This window comes from Urocitellus parryii, chromosome 5 (assembly GCF_045843805.1).
Source record: "Urocitellus parryii isolate mUroPar1 chromosome 5, mUroPar1.hap1, whole genome shotgun sequence".
In the NCBI taxonomy this organism is placed as follows: Eukaryota; Metazoa; Chordata; class Mammalia; order Rodentia; family Sciuridae; genus Urocitellus; species Urocitellus parryii.
The window spans coordinates 44,618,284-44,644,835 of record NC_135535.1 but is presented as its reverse complement, the minus strand read 5'-3'; the positions used below and the strand labels follow the sequence as shown (position 1 = coordinate 44,644,835).

Below are 26,552 nucleotides of genomic sequence, written 5' to 3'. Positions count from 1 at the left end.
CCTATGTGAAGTAGCAAATTATGGCTGATGGGTATGCAGAGGAAAGCTGATTTACCTTCTGGCAGTCAGGAAGTAGAAAAAAAGAAAGGGGAAAGGGCTTCAGGGAAGATGTACCACCCTTCAAGGGGATACTCCCAATGGCCCACCTCCTCTAGCTATGTCCCCCACCAGTACCACCCAGTCAGCCTCTTCAAATTTGGATTGAATGATTTGTTTACAGCTCTCATAATCTAATACTTCACCTCTAAATATTACTACATTAACACAGGAACTACTGGGGGACACCTTATATACAAACCACACAGGAAATAACAAAAAATTCTTATTCACAGCTTTCTTTGTTTGTCAAAGAGATAAACAAGTGAGTGGATGAGTCTGGAAACAGGTCCCTGTAACCACTATACCTATGGCACATTGAGCAAATTATCTAATTGCTTCATCTAGTACTCTTCTATATGTAAACTAAAAATAATGATGCATTATTTCTTCTCTGCTCCTACCTAAGAGCAGAGCAAACTATAAAGCAAACACATTTGAAGTATAGCATATTTACTAGCCACAGACTCCTTGAGAGGAATAAGAAGGAGAAGATCCTACTGTTTTGGTATATATATTTCTAGTTACTAGAGTGCACTAAAAATTGATTTATTTCATTAACTTATTACTCAATGGTTGGTTTCTACTTGTATGGACCTCTGTACTGGAAACTACCCTGCATGAATTCAGATCTTTTAAGAAGCAGACGCCATGGTATATAAAGGGATACTTGTTATAGGAACTCGAGAAGGTTGGAAGACCACATTGCAGGTGATAGCCAATGCAAGGAGAGAGGAGGAAGGGGCACTGGGATGGAAGAAGTTCAGATTGCAGAGCTATTGCAAGAAACATTCATCCAGACCAAGGGGGACTCCTCTGCTTAAGATGCCTATTGGAGGAGTTTCCTCCTTCCCTGGAATAGGCTCACCTCTCTTAGCCTGTCCTTCTCAGCCATGGGCTGGGGGTATGCTAAGGAACCTGTGGTCATCCTGGTGGAAATGAAGATGGAGGGAGCAGTTGTAGGAAATCTGAATAGCATATTTTTACCCCTGCCACATCCACATACAGCATTTGACAAAACTCTCAGTTTTCAACTTTGGTAGCCTTCTGTTTTCACTGAGCATATGCTAAACTAGCTTTCTGCATCTTAGCCCATAAACACATTCTACTCTAGTAGCTCATCTATGTCTTCTGTCTCATCCTCAACTCTGAAAATATTGGTTTGACATTTCAACCATGTCTCATTGAACTAGCTTTCCTTTCATCTGTAAGCATGCTACTGATTCAATTTGAGTAACTCTAAGAATTCCTTTGCTCTCTTCTTGTTATGTCCAGTATTCTTAGAAAAAGCCATGTGACTATTTTTGATTTGGGATCACAAGAACATAACCTACATCGGTTAAGACTATGGACTTAAAATTGTATATAAGTGGGTCTCTAATTCTGACCCATTGCTTTCTATCTGGGTCAATTTCAATAAGTAATATAATCTTTTAAACCTCAATTTTTCTGATAAAACAAATAAAGATATAATTTTCCTTATGATATTGTGAATATAGTATGGATAGTTGCTTCATGAATGGCAGATACATCATTAATAATTTTTACTAGGGCTTATGGATTTTCTACATGTTTCCACATTTTTTTCTTGTTTTTACTTCTGATTACCTTTTCCTTTTAGTTATTTCAAAACTAGTTCAACTCTTTCCAATGAATGTAATCTTAGGACCACTTTTATGTTATTGGGAAGTGACAGGCCATCAATCATCTGGTATTTTTTTTTTTTTTAGAAAAAACAATGTTCCAGGAGCTGCTTTGGGTGGTGTGTCTATAAGGTTGGTCAGAAAGACTAAGTTTCCACCTGGATGGAGCTTACAGTCTATTCTGTACAATATATTCCTTTAACTTCTATACTTTATACTTCAAAACTTCTTATTTATCCTTATTCCCCTTTTTTTCTGCCTTAGTTTTGTCTCAAAGAAGACAGTCCTTATTCTTTTCCAATAATAACCTAAATTTTCTTCTTAGATCTCCCTGGATCTTGCTCCAGCAACTCTCTTGATCTCATGTGTCTATAGTCTGTATCTCCACTGGATGATCTTTAATTGCACACAATTTTCTTCTCTATTAAAAAAAATGAGCCTCATGTGAACATGCTTCTAGTTCGTTCTTTCTTTCTTTCTTTCTTTCTTTCTTTCTTTCTTTCTTTCTTTCTTTCTTTCTTTCTTTCTTTCTTTCTGTATTAGTCAGTTTTACATCACTGTGATTAAAATACCTGACAAGAACTACTTAAAGGAGTAAAAGTTTTTTAGGCTCATGGTTTCAGAGGTCTCAGTCATAGATAGTCAAGTCAAGTACTCTGGGCCCAAGGGGAGACAAAAAGAACATCATGGCAGAGGGTATAGTAGAGGAACACTATTTATTCATGGCAGCCAGGAAGCAGAGAAATGGGGGAAGGGCCACGAGGAAGATGCACCTTTCCAGAGCATGCTCCGAATCACAGCCAGACCCCACCTGCCTACAGTTATCACCCAGTTCATTTATGTTAGGATGGACTGATAGGTTATGTTCTCTTGGTGATTGCATCACAGCAATCCCCTCTTATGCCTTAAATCATAATATTCCTCTGATTTTGATTTTAATGTTTGCATTCCCTTCACTGGTTAGACCTGCGCCTCAAATGGCACATTTTTGAAATGAATATTGTCATATTCACCTAATAAGCACTTTCTTCTGAATTACATGTATCTGTTAATATCATTTGCCTATCACTCAGGCTTTAGATTCAAACTGATCTTTGTTTTATTTACTAAACTCTGGATTTAGTCCTCATTGCTCTCAGTGCTTTTGGTTATTTTACTTCCTTCCTGATGCATCATATTTAAGTCCTGAATTTTTATTTTCATCACTTTTCCAAATTCCTTAGTCCTGGTACTCAAACTTATGTAAGAGCTACCCCAGTCTTATTTTCCATCTCATCTGCCACCATCTAGTTTCATGTTTGTGTCCTCTGTATACTCTTCCTTGTCTTTTTCTTCCACACCTGCCTGACCATGCAAAGGCCTTTCCTAATATACCAGGCAAATGCTCTCTGATTATCCTTCCAGGTCCAACACAAATGCTCCCTCTTTAGACCCTTCATCTCTCCAGGTGTAACCTCTCCCACTTCAGAACATAGCAGGACATTTTCTTTCCTATGACATTCATCTTATATTGCTTTCAGTCTCTTCTCACTTATGAGGTTTTGAGTTCTTGAGGATAGAAAATTGAACCATTCCTATTTATATTCTACAGGGACACTGAGCACATCACCTTACTCAATAAGCATATATTAAAGAAATAAATTAGTTGAGTAGATCTCCCTCTCTTCAAGAGTGATTATTTATCACTAAAGTACACCAAGGAGGTAATAAACTTATATCCTGGCTGAACACGTAGTCTCCAAGAATACTGAGTAATTGCTATGCTCTCGGATAATTTCTGTTTCTCATTTGTTTACTGTATTCAAAGAACACTTCCTCTGAGTCAGGCACAGGGAGAGGTGATGCCAGTATTGCTGTCTCTGAGACTAATTGTGCATTACAATGTAAAATTAAAAAAAAATAGGAACTTATATGAAGAAGGCATTTTAAATGCAGAAATTACTAAATGGCAAATAGCTTTATAAGTATACTTTTTTGTGGAATATTCTTTATGAAACCTTAAGCAAAGCAGTTAATTATTCTAGTATCTCTCTGAACCTTAGTTTTGCAAACATTGTATTGGGTTTTCTTGACTAGTCTCAAAATTTAGAAAACCTTGCAGAGATAATATATCTACTTCCCATAAAGCTATACAGGCTGCCTTACTTGGGTAAGTGAGAATAAGCTGCAGTATTGTAAATAATGTTAGCTCAATGAGCAAAATTTTTAAATACGTAATGAAAGGAGATTCAGCATTTCCTTTTTAGACAGTTTGTAATGAGCTATGCCTACGTTATATCCTGTGATCTTTGTGATAACCCCTGCATAGTAGGTACTTAGTATGTGTTGGCTAAATGTTGACAGTTAGCCCATCTCTCTATGAACTGCTATAAAAGAGGGATTTAAAAATTGAGCTTCCATGAAAAAAAAAAAAAAAGATTGGTTAAGTATGGACAAGTGTATGCTGCTCCAGAGAACATTAAAATGTTCAAGTGAGCAACATATTTCCTACATGTTAGTTGAATTATACAATGTAATAATATTAAGGAGTTCAGTAATATTCTATAACTTTTGAATATTGATTGTATTTCTAGGTTTTCTTTCCTGTTAGCACCTTGCTCAGCTTAACTCAGACAGGAAAATTGGTCCATTCTTTATGATTAGAAGGTATTCTTTTGTCATTAGACCATGCCAAATTGATAGTTTTTATAGCCTGACAAGAGACCAGAGACCGAGTCATCATTACCTAGAGGGGAACACTTAAATCATCTGAAGATGGCTATTCTGTTCTGAAGGAAAATTTGAGTTGGCTGCTTGAGATTCTAAATCTTACTCCCCTGGTGGCAAGGGTTAGAGTTGCAGAAGAACTGACAGTTTCTACCCTCAGGGTGGGTAGATTAGATCAGAAAATGGATAGGAGGAGAGCTTGTCAAAGAAATTCAAGGAGCAGAGCTGATAAGTTCTAAAGGGATTTTTAACCCTGTCCCCAGATTGAATCATAAATGCTTATGTTTTATAGACTTACACAAGTGTGCAGAAGCTACAAGAAGAAGTGTAAGGAATTTTAAAAGGTGTGGGAAGAAAAAAATATCAGGAAAGGCATTAAAACTCGGTGGTTTTCTACCTCATCATTTGGTGGTGATTGAATTTTTTTTGAGACATAGCTTTAATGGTGATTGATTCATGGAGTTTTTGAGTCTTACATTGTATTAATGGCCCAAAACTATAGGAGATGATTTTAGTAATGAACAATGGAAATTCATTGAGATATTTTTGAATTGACTGCAGCTGTGTGGTCCCAGACTGGATGAGTCTATACATGAGTCTTATTATGATTCCATTGTGATAAAGAGACACCTTTGATCACTGTACTGTAAATATGCACCTGTTGGAATATCACCCTGTACCCCATGACTATGTACAACTAAAACATGTCAATCAAAAAAAGTTTCAAAAAGAAACACCTTGTAAAAAAGAAGTTACCACATGTGTGCATTTGTAATGAGCATGAAGTAGAATGTGAGTTCATAAAGGAATCCCGTCCAAATCCATCTTATTATTACATTTAAATTTGTGCTGCTTATAATCTACTGCTCCATAGTTGGAACAACTTGGTGTGAACTGAAATATCTTCTTGAAGGCTTCTTTATATTTTACATACAGATTGTGATCGTTGAGGTTTAACAAACACTTATTAGAATATTTCATATTGGTTACATGTCTACCTTTTTATACTAATATATTTTATAATATTACGGAAATGGTTCTGAAGGTTATGTAGGCTGTTTAAAGTTAGGGTTTTCTTTTATTACTCTAAATATTAATATTGATCACATATCTTTTGCTTATATATGGGTATATATGGCTAAATCCAGCTTCTAAAAGTAATAGGCAAGGATTCAAGATATTAGACAGTTTGAAATAATAGCACTAGCTCATCCTTCTACTTAGTATTTTTCAGACCTAGTTTGAACTGCTTTACATATATTTACTAATTTAAGCTACAGAACAACCACATTAAATAGGAATATTATTACCTATACATTGTAAGAGAAAAAAAGGTGAGAACAGAGATGTTAAATAACTTTCCTGAGTGAAATGGTGTGTGGAAGAACCGTGGTTTGAACCTAGGCAGTGAGATTTGCATGGTAGTCTCTGCTTTCTATTTCTATAACTAAATTATTCTTGGTTGAGTCAGGAGACAATAATTACCTATGTTACTTCAAAGCTATATTATAATATGAATATTTATGAACATAGGTATCTTTCCATTACCAGATTATGAGTTTGAGTATAGGAACCATGTTTTATTAACTTTGTTATATACAATATTCAATAAATTGTTAATTTCTCCTGAATTACAGCCTCAGCCTATTATTGACTAAAATATTCTGTCCAGGAGACTTCCACTTGGCAGTTGTAGGTTTTACACCCACAAAATTTTTAGATCCATAAAGCAAAAAAAAAAAATGCTATTATTATCTCTGAGAAAGTGTTTCCAGGATTTTCTTGTTAAATATTTTTTAAAATAGTATAGAATGAATGAAAAAAAAACTATTTTTGGTTGATAATGACATTGTTCAATCATACTTGGTTGAATTTTTTTCTTTTTAATTCTCTTTCTTACAGGGTGCTGCTTTAATTAGAATGCTGGCTAATTTTATGGGCCATTCAGTTTTCCAGAGGGGTTTGCAAGTAAGTCTTTTTATTTGCTACTTTATATTTTCTTTTACATTTTTCCTTGTCAATATATTTGTTTTAGAATATTTCACAGTTTAGGACATTGGTAATAAAAATTGCTGAAGCTAATGCAGAATCTTAAAGTAAGCAGTGTCTTTCTGTATGACAGACACTGGTTGCAGATAGAATATTCACAATATCAATTAACAAAACTTGAACCATGATATAATTTAGAATATTTAATTTGCATTTTCTAAATTGAAGTGATTTCATATATAGCAGACATTAGACAATATAAATAAGACTTTCAGAAAGCCTACCATTCTTTTTTTTTTCATTTAAAGGTTTATATAATATAAAAACAAATTATGTTAACCTTTAATAAGTATATATATATATTTGAGAAACTCTTGGGGACATCCCTGTGATACTATTGCTGTTTTACTGTTGGCATACATAAGTTTTCATTTGTTCCATTGCTAATTTAATATTTTTATTTCAATTATAAAATACAATTTTTAGAAGAGAAAAATCAGTTTTATGATCTGCATTTTATAGTTTGTAATAAAAAAATGAATTCTTACAAGAGGAAAATTATGAAACTCTTTAAACACATACAAATATAGGAAAATGGAACTTTTTCCCAGTGAATCTGCTGGAGTAAATCATGTTCCTGGTAGCTGTGATTGATGAATTATTTATGATGCATTCTACTACTTAGAAGTGTCCTTTAAAGTAAATTGATGTTCACCTGAAATACAATTATGCTAAGACAGAGAGAGCAATCAATCTTATCTGTTCTTAGTACGCTTTTCATTTTGAAATTTAAATAAACTACATCTGGGATCAGGTCATATTTTAGTCATATAATTCTATCTTTACCCAAAATAAACTGGGAGATAAAATACAAAGCAAGAGTTAAATGTGTTATGACAAACTACACATACTTAATGCCACAAAGAAAAATATATAAATTTTTTTTTGAGGAATCATTTTCTGTTGAAAATATTTTTACACATTTGTTTCAGCAGGGGTTGAAATTTACTTTAATCAGCTCCTTCCATTAGGGACACCTTCAGAATAGCTGAATCCATTGAACTTACTTGCCCAGTGCTAAAGGCACTATTCTGATCACATAGTTGGGAAAACCTTTCTTTCTCAAGGAGTGCCCTCCATGAATATCAACTATCTGGAGGAATGTCCTTCCTTATCCCTACTCCTTTGTTTTTCCCCATTGAAGTTGTAGCATGACAGTTTCAGAAAATATCTAAGCTTTCATAAGGGCAGCACAAATTGAATTTGATTTCCTGGCAGCAACTTGATGTGAAATCATTTTCTGTATACAATTTTTATTGTTTTTTTTCCATCTGTGTGTATGGATTTGCTCAGCAGATTGAATAACTATAGTTATATTATTTGGAAAGGATTATTGTTTTGCAGCATTTTCCCTCATCCTGTCGTACTTCTTATGGTATGTAGAATATATCATTTTTAATGCATCCTTTTTCTCTGCTCCAGTCTGTTCAGTTGTATCTGAAACAGTTAGAATATACCCTCCAACTGCCATTAAACTTCCATTTGAAGCTTGTATTAATGTGTGCCTTTATGCTCTGATACTTGATTTGGTTAATTTTCAACCGAGAGACTCTATGTTTGTCAACATTGCATTTCATTTGCCTTGTGACATCTCATTGATCAGATAGATCTGTATCCTTCAGTACTTTGCTTGCAGCTTTATTTATACTCATCACTCAAACTGATTTAGTGTATCATCAGCAGTTTGGATTAGTTTACAGTAGATCCCTATGTCTAGGTGATAAATTATCATCTCTTGTGCATGAAGATATATGGGGTACATTTTGGAGATGACCTCCTGAACAGACACTTCATGTCATAGTGCTGAGTGGTCACAGAGTTGATATTAATATGCTTCCCGTCCACAAGGCCCTGGGGAATCTTGGTTTACAAGTTGTTGAAAGAGCTAATCTGGGTTGTCAGCACTTACCTCTGCTGGAAAATCTATTAATTGTTTCTACATTAGCCATGGTTATTTCTGTGTTGACAAATGGAAGTTTATTATTTGCAAACAGACCCAGGATTGGATACTTATAGGAATAGGGAATCCCAAACTGCAAATAGTGTGTGTTTCATATATTTTTTCTTCCTCCTTTTTCACACTTATTTTCTTCCTTCTTTCCTTTTTTCCCTTCTTTACCCTACCCCTCCTCCTCCTCCTCCTCCTCTTCCTCCTCTTCCTCCTCCTGTGCTCAGACATTAGCCCTCAAATACAAATAATGTCATGGCAGTTTTTTTCTGGATGAATTTCCACCTAAAATTCTTGTTGTCCTGAAATTTTGTGTATCTTTATGACCCATCATAAGCTTGTTTGGGAACCAGGCAAATATTGTTTACAAATACATATACCATACATATAAAAGAGGAAGGAAGTAGGTTTCTGAGCTAGCTTATTTATTCATGCCTTATTTATAAAATATCTGAATATAGATTCAACTGTATTTCATATTTTTATGTACTTTGTATACAGTATATATTTTAAATTTCAAGTCAATCATATATTCCTCAGAACACAGGAACCCTAGAGAATTTTTGAGAATGCTTGTTTCTAATCATCATATAACACACTGGATAAGCTATTAGAAACCCTAGAAAATAATTCCATATGAAGAATCACAACTTTCCTTGCACTGGGGTTCTCAACACATTTTTGTTTAGTTATTACTTAAATGGTTCAGTCTTGCATTTTTTCTTAAAAAATAAATTATCCCCAAACTTTTTTTGTAAATACAATGTATACACATACATAAAAATTAATCCTTTATACCACAAATAAATGTGCTTCAGTTTTAATATTTAAATTGTGGAACTTGGAAGGAGTCCAACTTGAACCCTTCTGTGGTTGATTGTGTGTGCCACTCATAAATAATGTATTTTTAAAACATAAAAGTAATTGTATTTTATCAAACTCTACCTATCTACTGTCTGCATAATCTATTTTACTAAATAATAGCAGACATATTTTGGGAACCTTGAGGCAATAGAATAATTGGGGAAAATAATTCTCCTTTCTACTTCTAATTAATGCTGGGCCTTCCACAAGTCACTAAATCTCTCTTGGCCTCTTGCTTGATGGTTATAAAATGCAAGACTAAGACTCCAGGAATCTTGCCATCTTTCCATTCTCAGAATTTACTTAATGTGTTTACTAGTTAGACAATTTGGGTTTGATATCTTTAGTTTGGGATTGTTTTTTAATTTGATGAGAAAAATTATAAACTAGATGAGCAAGAGTAAGTGATTCCCTGTTCTTGAATCTTTAAGGAACCATTTGAATATTAAGACTGTATGGGCTTCAATGTATGCAGTACTATAATAGTAGTCAAATCAGACCAGGATTTGTTGTCACAAAGAGTTTTTGCTAGTAATATGATTCATTATGTCAGTGTTAGGAAATGACTTGGAATATTAATTTATTTTCATATTTGTCTCTAATACTGTTTTAGTCAGCTTTTTTTTTCTTTTTTTTTTTTTTTCTGCTGTGACTAAAAGACTCAACCAGAACAATTGTAGGGGAAGAAAGGTTTTTTTTTAGGGGCTCATGTTTTCAGAGGTCTCTGTCCATAAGTGGCTGGTTCCATTCCTTGGGGCTCAAGGTGAGGCAGGACATCGTGGTGGAAGAGTGAGGAAAAGGGAAACAGCTTCTGATCTGGTGATCAGAAAGCAGAGAGAAACATCCCCACTTGCCAGAAACAAATATGTACCCCAAGGCCACACCCCAATGCCCCACCTCCTCCAGCCACATCCCGCCAGCCATCAGTTACCACTCAATTAATCCCATTAGGTGTTTGATTCACTGATTGGGTTAAGGTTCCTACAATCCCATCATTTCTTCTCTGAACTTTTCTTGCATTGCCTCACACACGATCTTTTGAGGGACACCTCACCCCCAAACCATAACAAATACTTAAAATTTTTTATGATTAAACTACAGTTGTCTCAGACAACATTTACTTAAAGACTTTCTGATATTTATTGGCAATTTTTGGTGCATATGTCATGATTCCTTGTGATTCCTAAGGTGAGAATTCTGTTTACACTCTCCAAATCTGGAATTGACTGTACCGACACTAGGATAGTATTGACATGTACTGGTGGTTGGTCTTGAGGACAATTATCATCTCCCTTGGTGAGTGTCATTCCAAGGGACAAACAAGGAGAACTTCACTTTTTCAGTGACAAGCAGATGTTTTCTTTTCTTTTTTTTTAGAGAGAGAGAGAGAGAGAATTTTTTTAATTTTTTTTTTTTTAAGTTCTTCTTTGTTGGTATGTGGTGCTGAGGATCGAACCTGGGCCTCACGCATGCCAGGCGAGCGCGCTACCGTTTGAGCCACATCCCCAGCCTGAAGATCTGTTTTTGATATCAACGGAGGCTTAGTGGAATTTAGACTTTAAAGGCCTGGGTTCATTTCTCATCGTCCTGTGCTTTCCCAGTGTATACCTTTTCACATAAAAGATCCAGAAAATCCAGGAAAATTACGTGAGCTGTCATTTTGCCACTCAGAATTTTAAATGTTAGTCCATTTTTCAGATACATTAATTCTAAATCTATAAGAGATTCAAGACTCTAACCATAGTCATAAAAGATTGCTAGTCCCTACCTATGCCTTCAACTGAGAATTTAAAGCACCAAGGTAATTAACTGTCTTCCTTTTGTAATTTCTAGAGTTCAGTCAGAAATTTCCAGTCCTCTCAAAGATTCTGTTCTGCCATAAGCTTCTATTGAAACAGTCATCTATTTTCCCCAAAACTATTCTTCAGGTTAGGAAACTTTTGATGATAATTTAAGAAATGGTTTTGTCCCTGAAACCCTGAATTACTAAGACCCTGTTATCTACTATCAATATTATCCCCTTTACATCTAATTAAGATAGGCAGAGTTTTGTAAATAACTGCCGCAGTCTGGCTGCAGCAAAATAGCTGGGGGGTGACGGACAACTTGTGTACGATGATACAGCAGGAGTGGAAGCCATTTATTGTAGGACAGGAGCTGTATTTATACATTCCACACAGCTTATCTAATTAACATAAACTAAATACATCAGTCAACCAATAAGGAATCTCCACACTTAATAGCTTGCTGGCGTTACTTCACAAACCACTCCCTCTGGCATTTTGCCAGGCGCCATCCAGACTTGTTTACAGACTCTAACATTTCTCTGGCAAAATGCCAGGCGCCATCCTGACTTGTTTACAGACTCTAACAAATAACTTTCTAAAGGTCTGGAATCACTTCCAATATGTCATTCAGTAGCAAAACTGAAACCCAGTTAGAAGGGAATTCAACATTGGGTATATAAATTTCTTAAAACTGGGGAAGAGTGGGTATGAGAAGCTTTCAGAAAATTAGGAAATTTAGGTATCACAAGAAGTAATACCCACATTCTTAACTACCTACAGTACACCTGGACCACTGGCAATATCTTAACTGTCTTCTGCCAAAGCCAATGTCTCTGGACTCTGCTGCCTGAGCAATGAGGTCTTCTCCTTCTTTACCACCTTCCCTAACTCTTACGGATATTTTCATTTTATAGAACTTAAACTAGGACTTAACTAGCAACAAATTACAGGAGATATAGCTTCCAGGCTTTCAGCCCATCCAATGAATAAGAGTGAAGGGACTAGTGGGTGGATTGCTAATTTAAACACACTTAAGGTATAGATGTCTTTATTCTATTGATTAAACGTTAGTTGCATTATTTTATAGGTTGCCATATGGAGGTTTAAAAACTACTTAATCTTTGATTTGTCTCTTCCTCTGTTTATATTAAGACCACGTGATCCTTCTCTACCAGAATGTTTTCAACTCATTTTAATAGCTTTGTAACTATTAAGGTATTTGACAGGGGGCTGGGGTTGTGGCTTAGCAGTTCAGTGATTGCCTAGATCCTCAGTACCACATAAAAATAAATAAAATAAAGGTATTGTGTAGAGCTACAACTAATTTTTTTTTTAAAAAAAGGTATGTGACAGGATAAATAAGGAAAATCCAACAATGAGCATATTTTACTTGTTTCCTAACTGTAGTTCAGTTGTTGATGCTCTGTAATTTCTAGTCTCCTCTTTGAATCAGTTGATTTAGTTATGTCAGGGTGAATATGTACCAGGGATACATCTAAAATTTTAAAAATTTCTTGTTATGACTATAAAATAATAAGTTAGAGAAAAGATGGAGGGAGCTTACAATTGTGTATAATTGTTTTGCTTTTTGATTAACTTAAGAATTTCAGGCTTTGGTTTGCAGGGTCACAAATATGGAGTGCTCATTCTACCTCCCCCATTTGCTGGTCTTCCTGGAATATGGTAAGAATAGGCAGAAGATCTGAGCAGCAGTTTGTCTATAAACTGCTTTTGATTTAGGACCATCTCTAGGTAACATCTGGAAAGTAAGCTTACCTGTTTTCCCAGGCCAGGATTTTCTCTTAGCCATGATTTCAGTGAGTAATGATGACTAAGAAAACAACTGCATGATACAGTACCTATGGGGACTTAAATAGAGTCAGTGAGAAATGTGATAAGCAGATCAGCAGTAACCAAAAACTCTCTTTCACACAAGCTCAAGTTTCACTTTTAAAATCAAATGTAATTCTTACCTTCAACACATCTTTTTTGTCTGTGATATGATCATCTCCAGATTCCTTACTAGGTCATCTTCTAAGGACAAGCTAGTAAGATCACTTGGGACTCCATGTGTCTTTAGTATTTACAGTATTCTAAAGTGTTTTTTTTTTTTTCATTATATTGCCACAGCACAAGTGGAGTTCTCTCTGATGGCACACTGGAGTGGAATACACGCAGTGTGACCTCATTTCTGTCCTCTCTTTTACTTGGAGAAACTCCAATTTCTGATGTTGTTGAATTTTCTTTTCTGTACGGTACCTGGTGCATAAAGATGCTTCATTTTTGCCCTTCTTATTTTATTCTGTCTCTCTAGAAATTCTTGGTGATTTTACATATCCCCTTGAAATCTTTCTTGCTTCTGTAAGTGTTTCCTTTAAATTCCTCCTTCAATAAATACTGCCCACTTCTAGCATCTTTTGGCAAATTTTGCAATTTTCAGTTTCTAAGAATCTTATTGTTTAGTGCACATACATTATTTTACACCCATGTTTAACGATACTTATTGTTAAATATGCATGTGATCAATAAATTAGCCTAGATTTCTCTCTTTCATTATTTTTCTTTCTTTCTTTCATTTTTAAGACAGGTCTTCCTACATTTCCTAGGCTCATATTCAACTTTTGAACTTAGCCTCCAGAGTAGCTGGGACTTCAGGGGTATACCACTATGCCTGGTTTTAGGAACTACGTCTTTTATCTTGTTGTATAATTTAGGTTATAGTCCTATGATTTTAATCCTGATTCTATCTAAGTATTATAGGCTTATTTTAAAATTAAGTAATTCAGGTACTGCTTTTCAATAATTTTTTTTATTATATGACTTGGATCTTCCTTATTTCTTCCTACTTTTTTTGTAATCTCCTTAATTACCCTTTTTTCCTCTGATTTTTCTGGAAATATAAAATAAAGCTATAATTATGAAGTCCTCCGATAACATTGATTGGTTCAGTAGCTATTAAAAATATAATTAGTACATAGTACTATTGCTTTTTCTTTTCAAATAAAACAATATTGTTTTAATGATTTGAACCTAGAAGTACCATTCTTCATATTGTTATGAGTCAACATCGGGGAATTGAAATTATGATGAAATATCATTATTAAGCTTGCTATAAACTCCAACCCTGAAATCCCTGTCAGAATGTGAGTCACCTTCCTGCTCAACCAGAGAGGGTAATTCAGCATCATCTAAAATATGGTTGAATAAAGAAAGATTTCTCTTAATTAGTATTTAACTGCTCTTTTCCATAAGGTAACCTACAACAAGATGTTTGGCTCCAATTATCAGGGTGGAAATTGCTTATGCAAATCGATGTAAGGCAATGAGGTGTGGATAAAAAGCAAAAAGGAAATATCATTACTATTGGTTTGTGCTCATAAAATTCTGATAGCCTGAAGGTAATGACAGGCACAAAGCCACAGGGATTATTATTAGCAGCAACATACTCGATAACTTGTGTTCCAGTGAGCTGTTATATGTTAACATGTGTACTCAGGTTTTTATTTGAAAACCTCAGTCTTGTGTTTGCAAGAGAGCTTTTGATTCCTTGCATATAGGTTTTAAAATAAATTAAAATGAAATAATACAACAGTGTTTCAAAGGTAATTTATTTCTGAAGTGAGAGTGTTGTGCATTTAACAGGTGATAACTGAATTGTGCTTAATCTGAAACTGTTGATCATAGGTAGTTTTGCTCAGTTGTTTTTCTCCATGTTTCTCTGAGAATGCTGTGCAGATTTAGATATGTTATAAGTAGAAAGAGGTTATCACTGAGTAATAATTTAGTGTAATCAATCAATACCCTATGGTAATATTTACCTACCTATTTGTAGGCCTTCCAGTTTTGTATTTATTAGTTAATCTTTACCTGGTTAAGGACTAAAGTTACATTATGCATTTTACCTAATCAAGTTGACAGGACAAAATTATGTTTTTCATCTTTTAATTTTAAAATTATATGTGAAATTATTAGGCACATGTAGTTGGATAGATGGATATATTTGTATATTGTATTTATGTGAATGAATCTGTTCTGTAAATACCCATACCTGAATTTACCTATCTGAAACTGTCATTAATACTTTATAGACATTTATCATTTGGGTATATTGCTAGTTCATAAGTACAGTAAACTTCTTTAGAAGCATTCCTCTAGCCTGTGTATCTAACCCATCAGCAATTTTCTTCATTTTTAAATTTTATTTTTTTCTCCTATGTTATCTGTTTTGGAAAGTGCATATAATAGTCTAAGACCATCTATTTGGCAATGTTACAAGTTTTGATGCCAAAAAAATCCTCAATTGGGAGTATTTTATTCCTACTCATATTTTTATAATTGTTTAATGATACTGTTATATAGCTTAATACTAGTAGCATGACATAGATGTACCATAATACTTTAAGTTATGTTCCTGTCTGTGAACCTTTAAGTTGCTTTCCAATATTTTTAAATGATACTTCAATAAGCATTAAATGATAAATTTTCCCCTTATATTTTGATGACCTTTTCAATACATTTCTTATTATCAATCTTTCCTTCAAAATGTTAAGTCAGTATCTAATGCTAGAAGTAAAGTCTGGAAGTTCTCTTTTTATTATACCATAATCAAATTACTTTGGGTCTTATACATTTTCAAAATAAGTTTCTTACTAATTAAGAATGAAAAAGTATCTCATTGCTATTTCAGTGTATATATTTTTATCAGCAATAAGGTTGAAAAAAAATTATATATATTCTTTGTTACACTTCACTCTTTTTACTTATTCCCTTATAACATTTCTTACTGGTTTTCACTTATTTCAAAATTAAGATCTTACTGTCTTTTACATAACATGTAAAAATAGTTATAAAATAAAAAAAATGAGCCATAATACCTTTATTATAAAAATCTCCTCATGATTTCTTATATCTAATAATATTTTATGAAAAGCTACATGTTAAAAAATAGTGCTTAAGAAGAATGTCTCAAAAACTTATTCTCAGTTACATATTTGGAACCTGGCTTTAAAAAATGCAGATTCATTGAAACTTACATTTTGGTTTCCAAACTGTATTTCAGTCTGTGGAAGAGAGCACTCCAAGCTAGCATGACACAGGGAAATGGTGGTGTTCATTTATTATACTGAATCTGATTTTTCTTTTGCAATCTGTTTCCTATATTCACCTTTTTTTTTTTCCTGTTCAAGGTCTCTCTCTATGGTTATTTGACAGATTTTTTTTTAATTCAGATGCAGACTCCACTTAAAGTGTTAAAGTACTTTCTTAACTCTTTGCGTTAATAAACCAAGTCAAGGATTTCTCTTCTTGTACAAGCCTTGCTTAGTTTTATGTCTGCAGTCCACGTTGGTCACCCATCAGACACATCCAGTCATTTCTGTACATCTTTATTAGCCACTTTCTCTAAGTCTCACGCTGTGATAAGTGCCAAGTAGCTAAGGCATGCTGTATACAGAAAATAGATGCCCTGTTCTCATGAATCATATAATAGAATAGAGGAGACACAAAATAAGAAAAAAGTGTACGTATCTTTAATGTGATAAGTGCTAGGAAGGAAAAAAATAGGATACTGTAAGACAGCATGATGGGTGTGTAGGTTGGAGCAGCATTAGATGAGTTGTTAAGGGAATTGAGAAGACATGTAAACCAAGGACTGAAGGATAATAAAGAGGTAAGGTGGAAGGAGATTCCAGAAAGAGCAAAGAGCTTGTGAAAAGGACTGAAAAAAATTGAGCATGTGGACAAACAGGGAAAAGCCAGATGAAGTGCGAAAGGTGGGTGCAGCCAATTATGCAATGCCCAAGTAGACTGTGTTAAGTTTCCTCTTTGTTCTGTGTGTGGTACGATGCTATTAAACATTTTTAGAATGGATAGCACATGGTTCTACTTATATTTAAAATAGTTCTCAGACTAATTGTGATAATACACTGGGAATGAGGTAGCCAACATATCAAAAGAGGACTTGGGTTAAAAGTGAGGAAGATAAATTTCTTTATATTCAGATAAGATGTTATGGAGGTTTAAAACAGTAAGAAGATATACAGAGGAATAAATGGATTTGCAATGTTTTTTTGAAGATAGAATCTATAGATTGGTTAAAGTGTGTCATGTGAGAAGTGGGAAGGGAAGGCAGTCAAGAATGGTTCTGAATTTCTGAGTTGAGGGCTTGGGAGCAAGTCCTAAAAGATGTGATGATTGGATGTTGATAGGAAGAGAGGGGCCTATGGGAGAGAACCAGATGAAATAGCCAGAAGTGGGCAGAATAACAAAGACCTCATCTGTCACTAGTACCAAAAGAAAAGCTCCTTCCAAGAATAAGTTGGCCGACAGAGTTAAATGCAACCGTGAGGTGAAGTAGGATGAAGACTGAAAATTGTTTCTTCTGGCAGCCTGAAAACTTACTGGTTTCCAGTAAAACAGAAACATGGCAGACAAGCTAGAGTATGCAGAATAAAGTTTAATCGAATTTGTCAAAGAAGGACATCTGAGAAATGGGGGTCCAGACATATAAGGGAATAAGGGCGAAGGGTGATTATTGTTTTTCAAGATGAGAGCTAGCTGTACTGGTTTTGGGGGTCAGAGAAAGCTTCAGGAGAAGAAGGGTGTGATAATATTTGAGGAGTAAAAGACGCCTCTAGAATATTGATCCCTGCAAAGATGAAAGGATTTTTCTTTAAGGGAAGACATCTTTCTAGTAAATTTGGAAATAGGAAAATAAGGGAAGTCTTTTCTGATGTCGTCTATTTTTTTTCATTGTTTCTAGAGACAAGATGAGTAGCTGAATGCAAATTGAGTGAGAGTGTGAGGTGGAGAGGTTTGCAGGTTAAAGACTGGGAGGGGTAGGAAGGGACTGTCTGAGAGCTTTGAGTACCTATTTGAGTTTGATGATGATGAAATGAACCTTTAATAAAGCTAAGCTTCTCAGTTGCATGATGTTCTGTTGTGACGCTTAGCTATATGAGTGCAGGTTTGGAGAAGACAAACGCTTGGATTCATTCAGGGCTAGGGTTTTTATGAAGACAGTTTAATCAAACAACCAGGCTACAAAAGAAATGAAGATATTTGCCAGAAATTGATGAAGATGAACTATGAAATATAAACTGGATCATCAGGGAAGTGAAGATGGAAATGATAGAAAAATATCTGCTGTTAATAATAACAGTACATAGTGTACTATATTAACAAAGTATTATGTATGATTTTAACACTGTGTAAAAGAATCTCTTTGGGCTGGGGATGTGGCTCAAGCGTTAGCGCACTGGCCTGGCATACATGCGGCCTGGGTTCGATCCTCAGCACCACATACAAACAAAGATGTTGTGTCCACCGAAAACTAAAAAATAAATATTAAAATTCTCCCTCTCTCTCTAAAAAAAAAAAGAATCTCTCAGGCTTCTGAACTATGGGAAATATAAACTATCTTTATGAAGTCTCCTTCTGTCGTGCCCATTGATATGAGAGCATTCCCAGGAACTTTTGTGTCCAAAGCATAAGATAAAGAGTCCTTGGTCTCATCCACACTGATACACAGTTTCATTTAAGGGCATTGATTAGTCAGTGGGGAAGAAGTAGAGATAGCACATATTTCTTCAGTTTGATAATTATCTTTTCTAAGCCTTTCTGGTCACTTGAAGGTTAGTTTCTTTACTGCTTTAGTGATGACTTGGGCAATTTTGTTTTGTGCTGATGAGACTAATTAATGTTTCTATTCCATGAGCATCAGTGGTCTTGTGATTTCAGTAGAACTCTGTGGAAAATAGGGTATGAGACCCCACAACCTGAGGATCCATCCAAGACCCTTTTCTTTCCCAGAGTTGGAAAGAAGTCTTCTAAGTTCACCCATTCCCTCCCTTCCCTTTGTTTCCTCCCCTCTTCTTTCTTTTCCTGTTTTCTTCCAAGTACATTCTTCTTTCAGTTTAGGCCATATAATTTCCCTACTTGACCTTTAGAATACTCTGACTTCTCTTGGAGAGAAGAAAAATATGTTGATTCTAGACCTTTTTGTTTTTTCTTCTCCCATTGAGCATGCTATTAAAATAACCAAAGTTTCTTTGATTCTTGGTGTGGCAAGCATTTTTTTCAGGGTTTTATTTGTTGTATGGCATCTTCTGTGCATTATCTTATCAGGTACTATATTATCTACATTTTACAGCTGAAGAAATTAAGTTTTAGAAACAATTGCTACTTTCCTCAAGATCACATAATTGGCAAGGATCATCCTGGATTCTTACCTTGTTCATATATATATATATATATATATATATATATATATATATATATATATATATATACTGTTTTTACTAAGCTAAATTACAGTTGCTTCTCAACTGGTCACCAGGACCACGACAGAGAGAGAAAGGAGGTGGGAGAGGGGAATTCTGTGTACATATTTATGAGCAGTGGGCATCTTGATTTACACAAGGCAGTGCATTTTTACCAGCCAGAATAGAATTTATCTATTTTATGAGCTTATAGTGATCAAAGTCTTTTATCAGGGCATTTGGAAAAAAGCAATTCACAAACTTCAGTTTTATCAATAGATTCATTTTATGTCTCAGTAATATTTCAGGCTTGCAGGAAAAGTGAGAGGTGGGGATATTTTAGTACCCTGAAACACCCCTATAGACTATTATATCCACCCTATTTTGCTGACAGGTGTGGGACTTTGTCAGGTTGTTCTACAGTGAAGTACAAATCTAGTAGTGGCAATATTATAACTCTGGTTACGTGCCTACATGTTGAGGCATTGGTGGCTTGATCTATAATTACTACATAAGAAATATTTTAAAACAAAACTGATGTGAGGATATGCCATTGTCTATAATTTAAAACAAACATGCCAAAAAATGTTTTATAGGCTGGCAGATTGTTTTGACTTAAAATTTTCTGATTTTCTGCTATATTTAGCAACCTCCTTTGAAAGTATACTGATTTTTACAAAATTTACATTCATTAAGGGGGGTAATGGATTTTTAAAACATGTAAAATGCCTTTTTGTGCTTAGAGAAATATCTGAATACTCCCATATCCAATCAAACCATTTCTGAAGGTGAATTTAGGGTAAACATACTTTTTAAAGTCAGAATCAGAATGGCATACAAACAATGATAATTGTATTTTCAACTGTTGTTCTTAGATTTCTTCAAATAGGTTTCGTTCTCAACTGTCATCTTGTCCCTGCCTCTTTTTCTTTCTCTAAACTGTTTCTGGTGGCTTGAAATTGTAGTACCCCAAAAGTTTGGTAATGGTTGTTTGCTATTATACTGGATTTTCTTCTTAAAAACTTACTGTAATAACAAAGAAAGGTTGAAATTATAATTTGTACTTTCTTCTCTTTGATTCTCTAACAGAATTAAACTTTGAAGATTCCTTTTATTCTCTTAGAAGGCTTTCTCAATATTTTGCTGTTCATTTTACTTATCTCCTAATTTCCTGCTGGTTTTGAAAATAATCAAAATAACTATCTTTTTGTACAGTCTAGCCTTCTTTGTTTTAGTTTGTCATCCATAACTGTTTTGGTCACTTTGCTTTTGTTTCTCTAAGTCGGGTCTGAAGTGCATGGGCCAGACTTGAGATGGGTGTTTGATATAACTTTTGTATGATGTTGCTGTGATCTGGCATTTTAAATCTACTTTTTTTTTGGTTGTTGTTTATGCATCCCTTTAATATCACCTTACTCTAACAATGCACACATTTACAAATATTTAGGTCTAGAGTTTCCTTTTTCCACTTCAAAAACCCCTGCTTTATAAGTCTAAGACAAAAGTTTTATATAGTTTTAATCTTATTGTGTTGTAATACTATTTTTACCCCTAAATATGGAACTTTCTGTATTTCATTTCAGTTTTAACCCTACTTATCTAATTTTCTTACCTCTCTTTTTTTTTTTAAATTTAAATATACATCTGCTTTAGTTACTTTTTCACTGCTGAACAATTTTTGAGGAGGAAAAGTTTATTTGGAGTTCATAGTTTCAGAGGTCTCAGTCTATAGACAGCTTACTCCATAGCTCTGGCCGCAGAACATCATGGCAAATGGGTATGGCAGAGGACTGCAGTTCAGGACATGGCAACAAGGAATCAGAGGGAGAGAGCTCTGTTCACCAGGGACAAAATATGTACCCAAAGGCACATCCCCACTGACCCAGCTTTTCTAGCCACACCCTCCCTACCTGTTTACAGTTACCAACTAGTTAATCCCCATCCATGGATTAATGCACTGATTAGTTAAAGCTCCTCATAACCAAACCATTTCACCTCTAACCTTTTTTTGCATTGTCTCACACATGAGCTTTGGAGAGGACACTTCACATCTAAACCATAACAACCTCTCATAAGCCCCATACCTACTGTTTCTAACATAATGAAAGCCTAGTACATTTACTAAATAGAACTTTGTGTCTTTGGTTTTTATTTTTTATAAGGCATACGAGATAGTTTCTACTTTCCTTTCTATGGATCATCAAGATCATTTTCAGCTGTCTTGATTGTTTATATCACCCATTGGTTTTATATCTGTCAGAATTTGGGGTTGCAAGCAACAGAAGCAAACTCTAGCCGAGTTAAGCAGAATGGAATTTTTTTGGAGGGATATAGGTAATCCATAGAATCACTGGGAAAGCTGGAGAATTAAGATGACACAACAGATGGTACAAGCCTTGAATCAAGAAAGCCAGTCAGGATTGGTGTGCCACAGTAGTGGCTGGTTCCATTATTGCCATTAGTGTAGCCATCATTGTATCACTGGGAATAATCTTTCAGGTTTTCTGACTTTCTGCATTACTTCTTTAGAATTCATAGTCCTAGGAGGAAGCATCCTCTTGTCTGAGGCCAGGGCACACACCCATTCTTTGCTGCCAGGAAAAGTGGAGAGGGAGTATTTAGTATTTTGTTCCTTCCATTGTAATGGTGGGAAGTAGAGTCCTTGCCTTCCTCCCACATCCCACAGTGAGTTATTGCTCGTATATAAAAAAAAGAGTTTAAATGCTAGAAAGCCAAAAAATGACAAACACTCACTACAAATCTTTGGAGGTATAATTATTCTTGATAGAAAGCAACAATATTTCAAACCTTTGCTTCAGCCTTCATGTCACATAGTCAGAAAAAAAATCAATGCTTGAATTTACCTGGCATTTTCCAGACTAGTGGTATGAGTAGAGGGCAACCTGCTTCCCAGCATCAATGGGCCCAGACTCCTGTCCCCAGTATCATTGGAGAAACCTGCTGTGGCCTAGCTAGAGCTAGTCTCCCCTCCTTTGTATTAGCTGAATTTCTAATTTCTAATCATTAGCTGATTAGAAATCTAATTTTTTCCAAGTTCTCACCCTCTTTGGAATAGCCATATGCTTCAGAGGACTATGTCTTCCCTTGATCATAGCCCAAAGCAACACTCTCTTAAGCTGTAGTAACAGGTTTTTGCTGAAGCACTTGATGCATTTTTGACAAATGCAAATTGCAGGGGATGAGTTCACAGAAGGTTTTAAGGGGAAATTTTCCTGATAATTGGAAAGAGGTTCTAACAAAGAAATTATGTGTTTTTCTTCTGTACAAGTCATGTTTGAATGTGGTGCTTGGGATTGCTGCTACCATCTAGTCACAAATCTGAGGATGAAGTTAAAACATATATAAGGTTGGGATCAAAATCATTCTAAAGGAGAGTGAGTGACTGCATGTCTGTCCTACTCATTATAATATAAAAGAATAAATTTTGTTTATTTATTTATTCATTAATTTGTTTTGATAATAGGGATTGAAATCAGAGGTGCTTAACCACTGAGCCACATCCCCAACCCTTTTTTATTTTTTTATTTTGAGATAGGGTCTTGCTGAATTGCTGAGGCTGGCCTCAAACTTACAATCTTCCTTCTTCAGTCTCCCAAGTTGCTGGGATTACAGGCATGCACACCACACTCATCCAGTATTGCTATTTCAATGTCAATCTCTTCTGGATACTTTTGCTACTTGCAGCTAAACACTTTAAATCAGTCTATACTATTATATGGAATCTTCCATCCATGTCCCAAGAAATAAGCCATCTAAGTGATTACATGAGTCCTAGCATGTTGAAGGACTCATTAAAAGGAGAGCAAGTACTCTATAATTATTTCCATGTAAATTTCAAAAGATAATAGTGCTTTACTTCCTCAGCTCACTCTCTTTACTTTCCCCCTTGTCTATTAGTCCCATTGGATTTGGTAGATTAAATGTTATGAACCATGTCACTTGGTAGCAAAAGAAGTCAAACAAAAGTGGTCTCAATAGTTCACAAGTTTTTGATGACCTCATATGCAATTGCATATATCAAGTCAAGTTATATATCTGACAGATATGCATGGAAATAATGAATCATATCCTATATTAGTATCTAAATATGAAAATTTTGGTAAATTTGATGAATATAGGAAACCTTCAATTACTATGTTGTCAGTTATTAATAGATATGCATAGGCATAAAGACAAATCATATACATATACTGAGTATCTACTGTGACTAGTCTGGGCACAGAGTTGCGGGCTAAATAATGGTTAACAGGAGTGACAGGTTTCTTACTTTCTTTGAATTTGTAGACAACGTGAGCAGTCAGACTAATAAACAGACAATTATAACACAGTGTGATAAATGCTCTTATATAGTACAATACGTGAGACTCTAAGATTAGAGATATTCAACTTAGAATTAGGAAGAGGGTTGGAATGGGAAAGGAAGGGTTCATAGAGGAAATGCATCAAAATTGAGGCATGGAGTTTGTAGAGTTTGAATTCACTTTAGGTAGAGAAAGTAGAAAGTGATGTATAGATAATTGTATGTGCAGAGTACCGCAGAAGAGAGAACATACCCATCAAGCACCTTCAGGAAGCTGAAAGTGGCTAAGTTGAAGTGGGGATCCATGAGTTAACTGATAGTATTGGATAAGTACAGAAGGACGAAATCATGGTTGACATTTTTAAGTCACACTCAGGTGTTTGTGTTTTTATTCTGGGAGTAGCAGTATGCATTTAACCAAAATTATTCTGGCTTCAGAGTAGAGATTATACGTGAAAGGGCTGAAGCAGAAGCTATTGCACTTGTAGTTAGCCCAGTAAGAAGCAGAAGAATGGCTTCCAAGGAGGCAGAGGGGAGGAGAAATCTTGAAGAAATATTTAGATAATAGATCATGACTTGAATGTGGTAGAAAGACAGGGAGGCATCAAGATGATTCTTTGGTGGAGGTGGATGGAAAGGGCATTGCTGGGGAAAGGCTCACAAAGAAGCTAATGTTGTGGGGGATGAGTTCAGTGTCAACTATGATTCTTGGTTATACTGTTGCAACATTTTTGGATATTGGATTTGGGTAGGCCGTTGTGTGCATGAGTTTGGTGTTGTATGTGGGCTATAGTCTCTGAGATCTAGTGCTCTTATTTATTAAATGATGATAATACTATCTACCTCATAATGTTGGCTTAGATTGAATGAGATAAAATACAAAGGATCTCACATGGTACTAAAAAGGAGGCAAATACTAATGTTCATATGTGCTGTGTTCTTTATTATTATTAATCATAGTTTTCATTCTGCCACTTAGTTTTCTAGCCTGTAGCCAGAAATAATTAAAAAGATTATATCTGCTAATGTCTACAGAGTACTTGTGATGTACTAGGCACTCTTCATTTTTGTAGCACTGTTTATGTGTGTTAGAGGTATGTATATAAGTGTGTGTTTACACACACACACATAATTATTTAATTCTCAAATTTTATGTAATGATACTTTTGTTACCTTCATCATATAAATATGAAAACAAGCACATAGAACTTAAGCAATTTACCAAAGTTCATATAACTGGACCAAAGATTATATAGCTACTGAGTGTTGGCCCTTGGATTTCAATCAACAGTTACATTTCTATTCCTGCAGTTTAAACCAATGTTTAAATATCTATTTTCATAGATAGATGCACTGAAATACTCTTAGTTAATATGTTTTTAATTTTTAATCAATCTGTGTTATTTGTAATATCCCTTAAGAACATTATAGCGGTCATCTTTGTCTTATCCCTTTTGACAAATCTACTATTTCTGAAATATGTAGTATAGAGAACCCTAAATTATTCTTAAATTGATCTTAAAATATTCTTTTTATATCATATATCAACTCTACTGCTGATTGACTTTCATATACACAAATGTAAATGTAGATTTTTATTTCAGATTCACATGCCCAAGAATTTCCATATACATTGACTAATAGGATTGAAAGAAACGTAAAATCTTCTTATTCACATACAAATGTTTGAATCATCTTACCAAGTGGTAGTTGTACAAAGATTTCTACAGCTTCAATCATGGAACTCTTCCCTCACAAATCTCATCTCAATATTTGCAGTCATTCTTAATAAATATCACCACCATTTTCTCAGTACCTGGAATCTGCCTCATACTTGCTAAGTACTCCATATGGTTTTTGAAATGAATGAATGAATGAATGAATGAATGAATGATTATTGAAAATATACTCACTATTCTTTATTTTGTAATTTTTTCAAAGATACAACAAAATTTTCTTAATTCAAGATATGAATGTATTTGTGTAAGAGAAAGACAAGCATAATTAAGGAAATTCTGGTTTTGTTGTTTGTTTTGAAAAAAGTTGACATGTGTCAAATTTTAATAACATCTGAATATTAAGGCTTCTGGAAATCCAAGAAGACATGCTACCTTTTCTGAGTACTGACACAACAAATTAGGAGTTGCTTCTTAAGCCTGGATATTGACATGTTAGCTGCTTGAAATAGAAATGTGAAACTTGTTCTGAACTGGGGAGGAAACCAAGAACTCAAGCTGATGGTTCACACTAGGACAAGGTCAACTGAAATCATTGAATTGGATATTGTATATTGAACCCAGTAGTATTCCTCCATTTCCTTCTTGCATTAGCCTTAGGGGCACCCTTCATACACAGAACCAACTGTAAATTATTTTAATTTTAATACTTTTTGTTAGGGCATCACTAACATAAAATGTTAATTTATATTTCTTGAGTTTCATTGTTCCCAAATTCATTCAAGTGCTAAAAAATTATAAAGAATAATTTTCAAAGTTAAATCCAAAACAAATTATTTAAATTCTGGTTCCAGGGTTTATGTGGAAAAAGCATCATATGGCATGCTGAGAGCCAAATTGGGATTCAGATTGGTTATAAAAGGCTGTGTTTTTTAGCAGTTATTCATAACACCTGATGACGATGGTGGATTTGTGATTGCTATGTTGGGATTGGACATTGAATCTCTAGGCTTCCGATTAAGTGGGAGTCACCATTTGCTGTGCTGTGAATTGCCAACAAAAGCAGAATCTGTCACAGGTGCTCCAATTTGTATTTCAGAAAATTTGCTTCTCTAACTTTAATTATCTCCAAAATACTCCACTCTATAGAGTACTGAAAGGAGTCAGCATTTTTTTTCCAAGTTTCAGTACTTTGATGTAAATT

General features: G+C 34.7%; 1 protein-coding gene across 1 annotated transcript in view; it reads left to right on the top strand.

The window, feature by feature from the left end:
• The window catches only part of Trhde (thyrotropin releasing hormone degrading enzyme), a 377,691-nt gene that overhangs the window by 254,923 nt on the left and 96,216 nt on the right, over positions 1 to 26,552 (top strand). Inside the window, exon 7 of the mRNA XM_026386682.2 lies at positions 6,348 to 6,413. Coding sequence (XP_026242467.2) covers positions 6,348 to 6,413 — 66 coding nt within the window. The remainder of the gene's footprint in view (positions 1 to 6,347; positions 6,414 to 26,552) is intronic.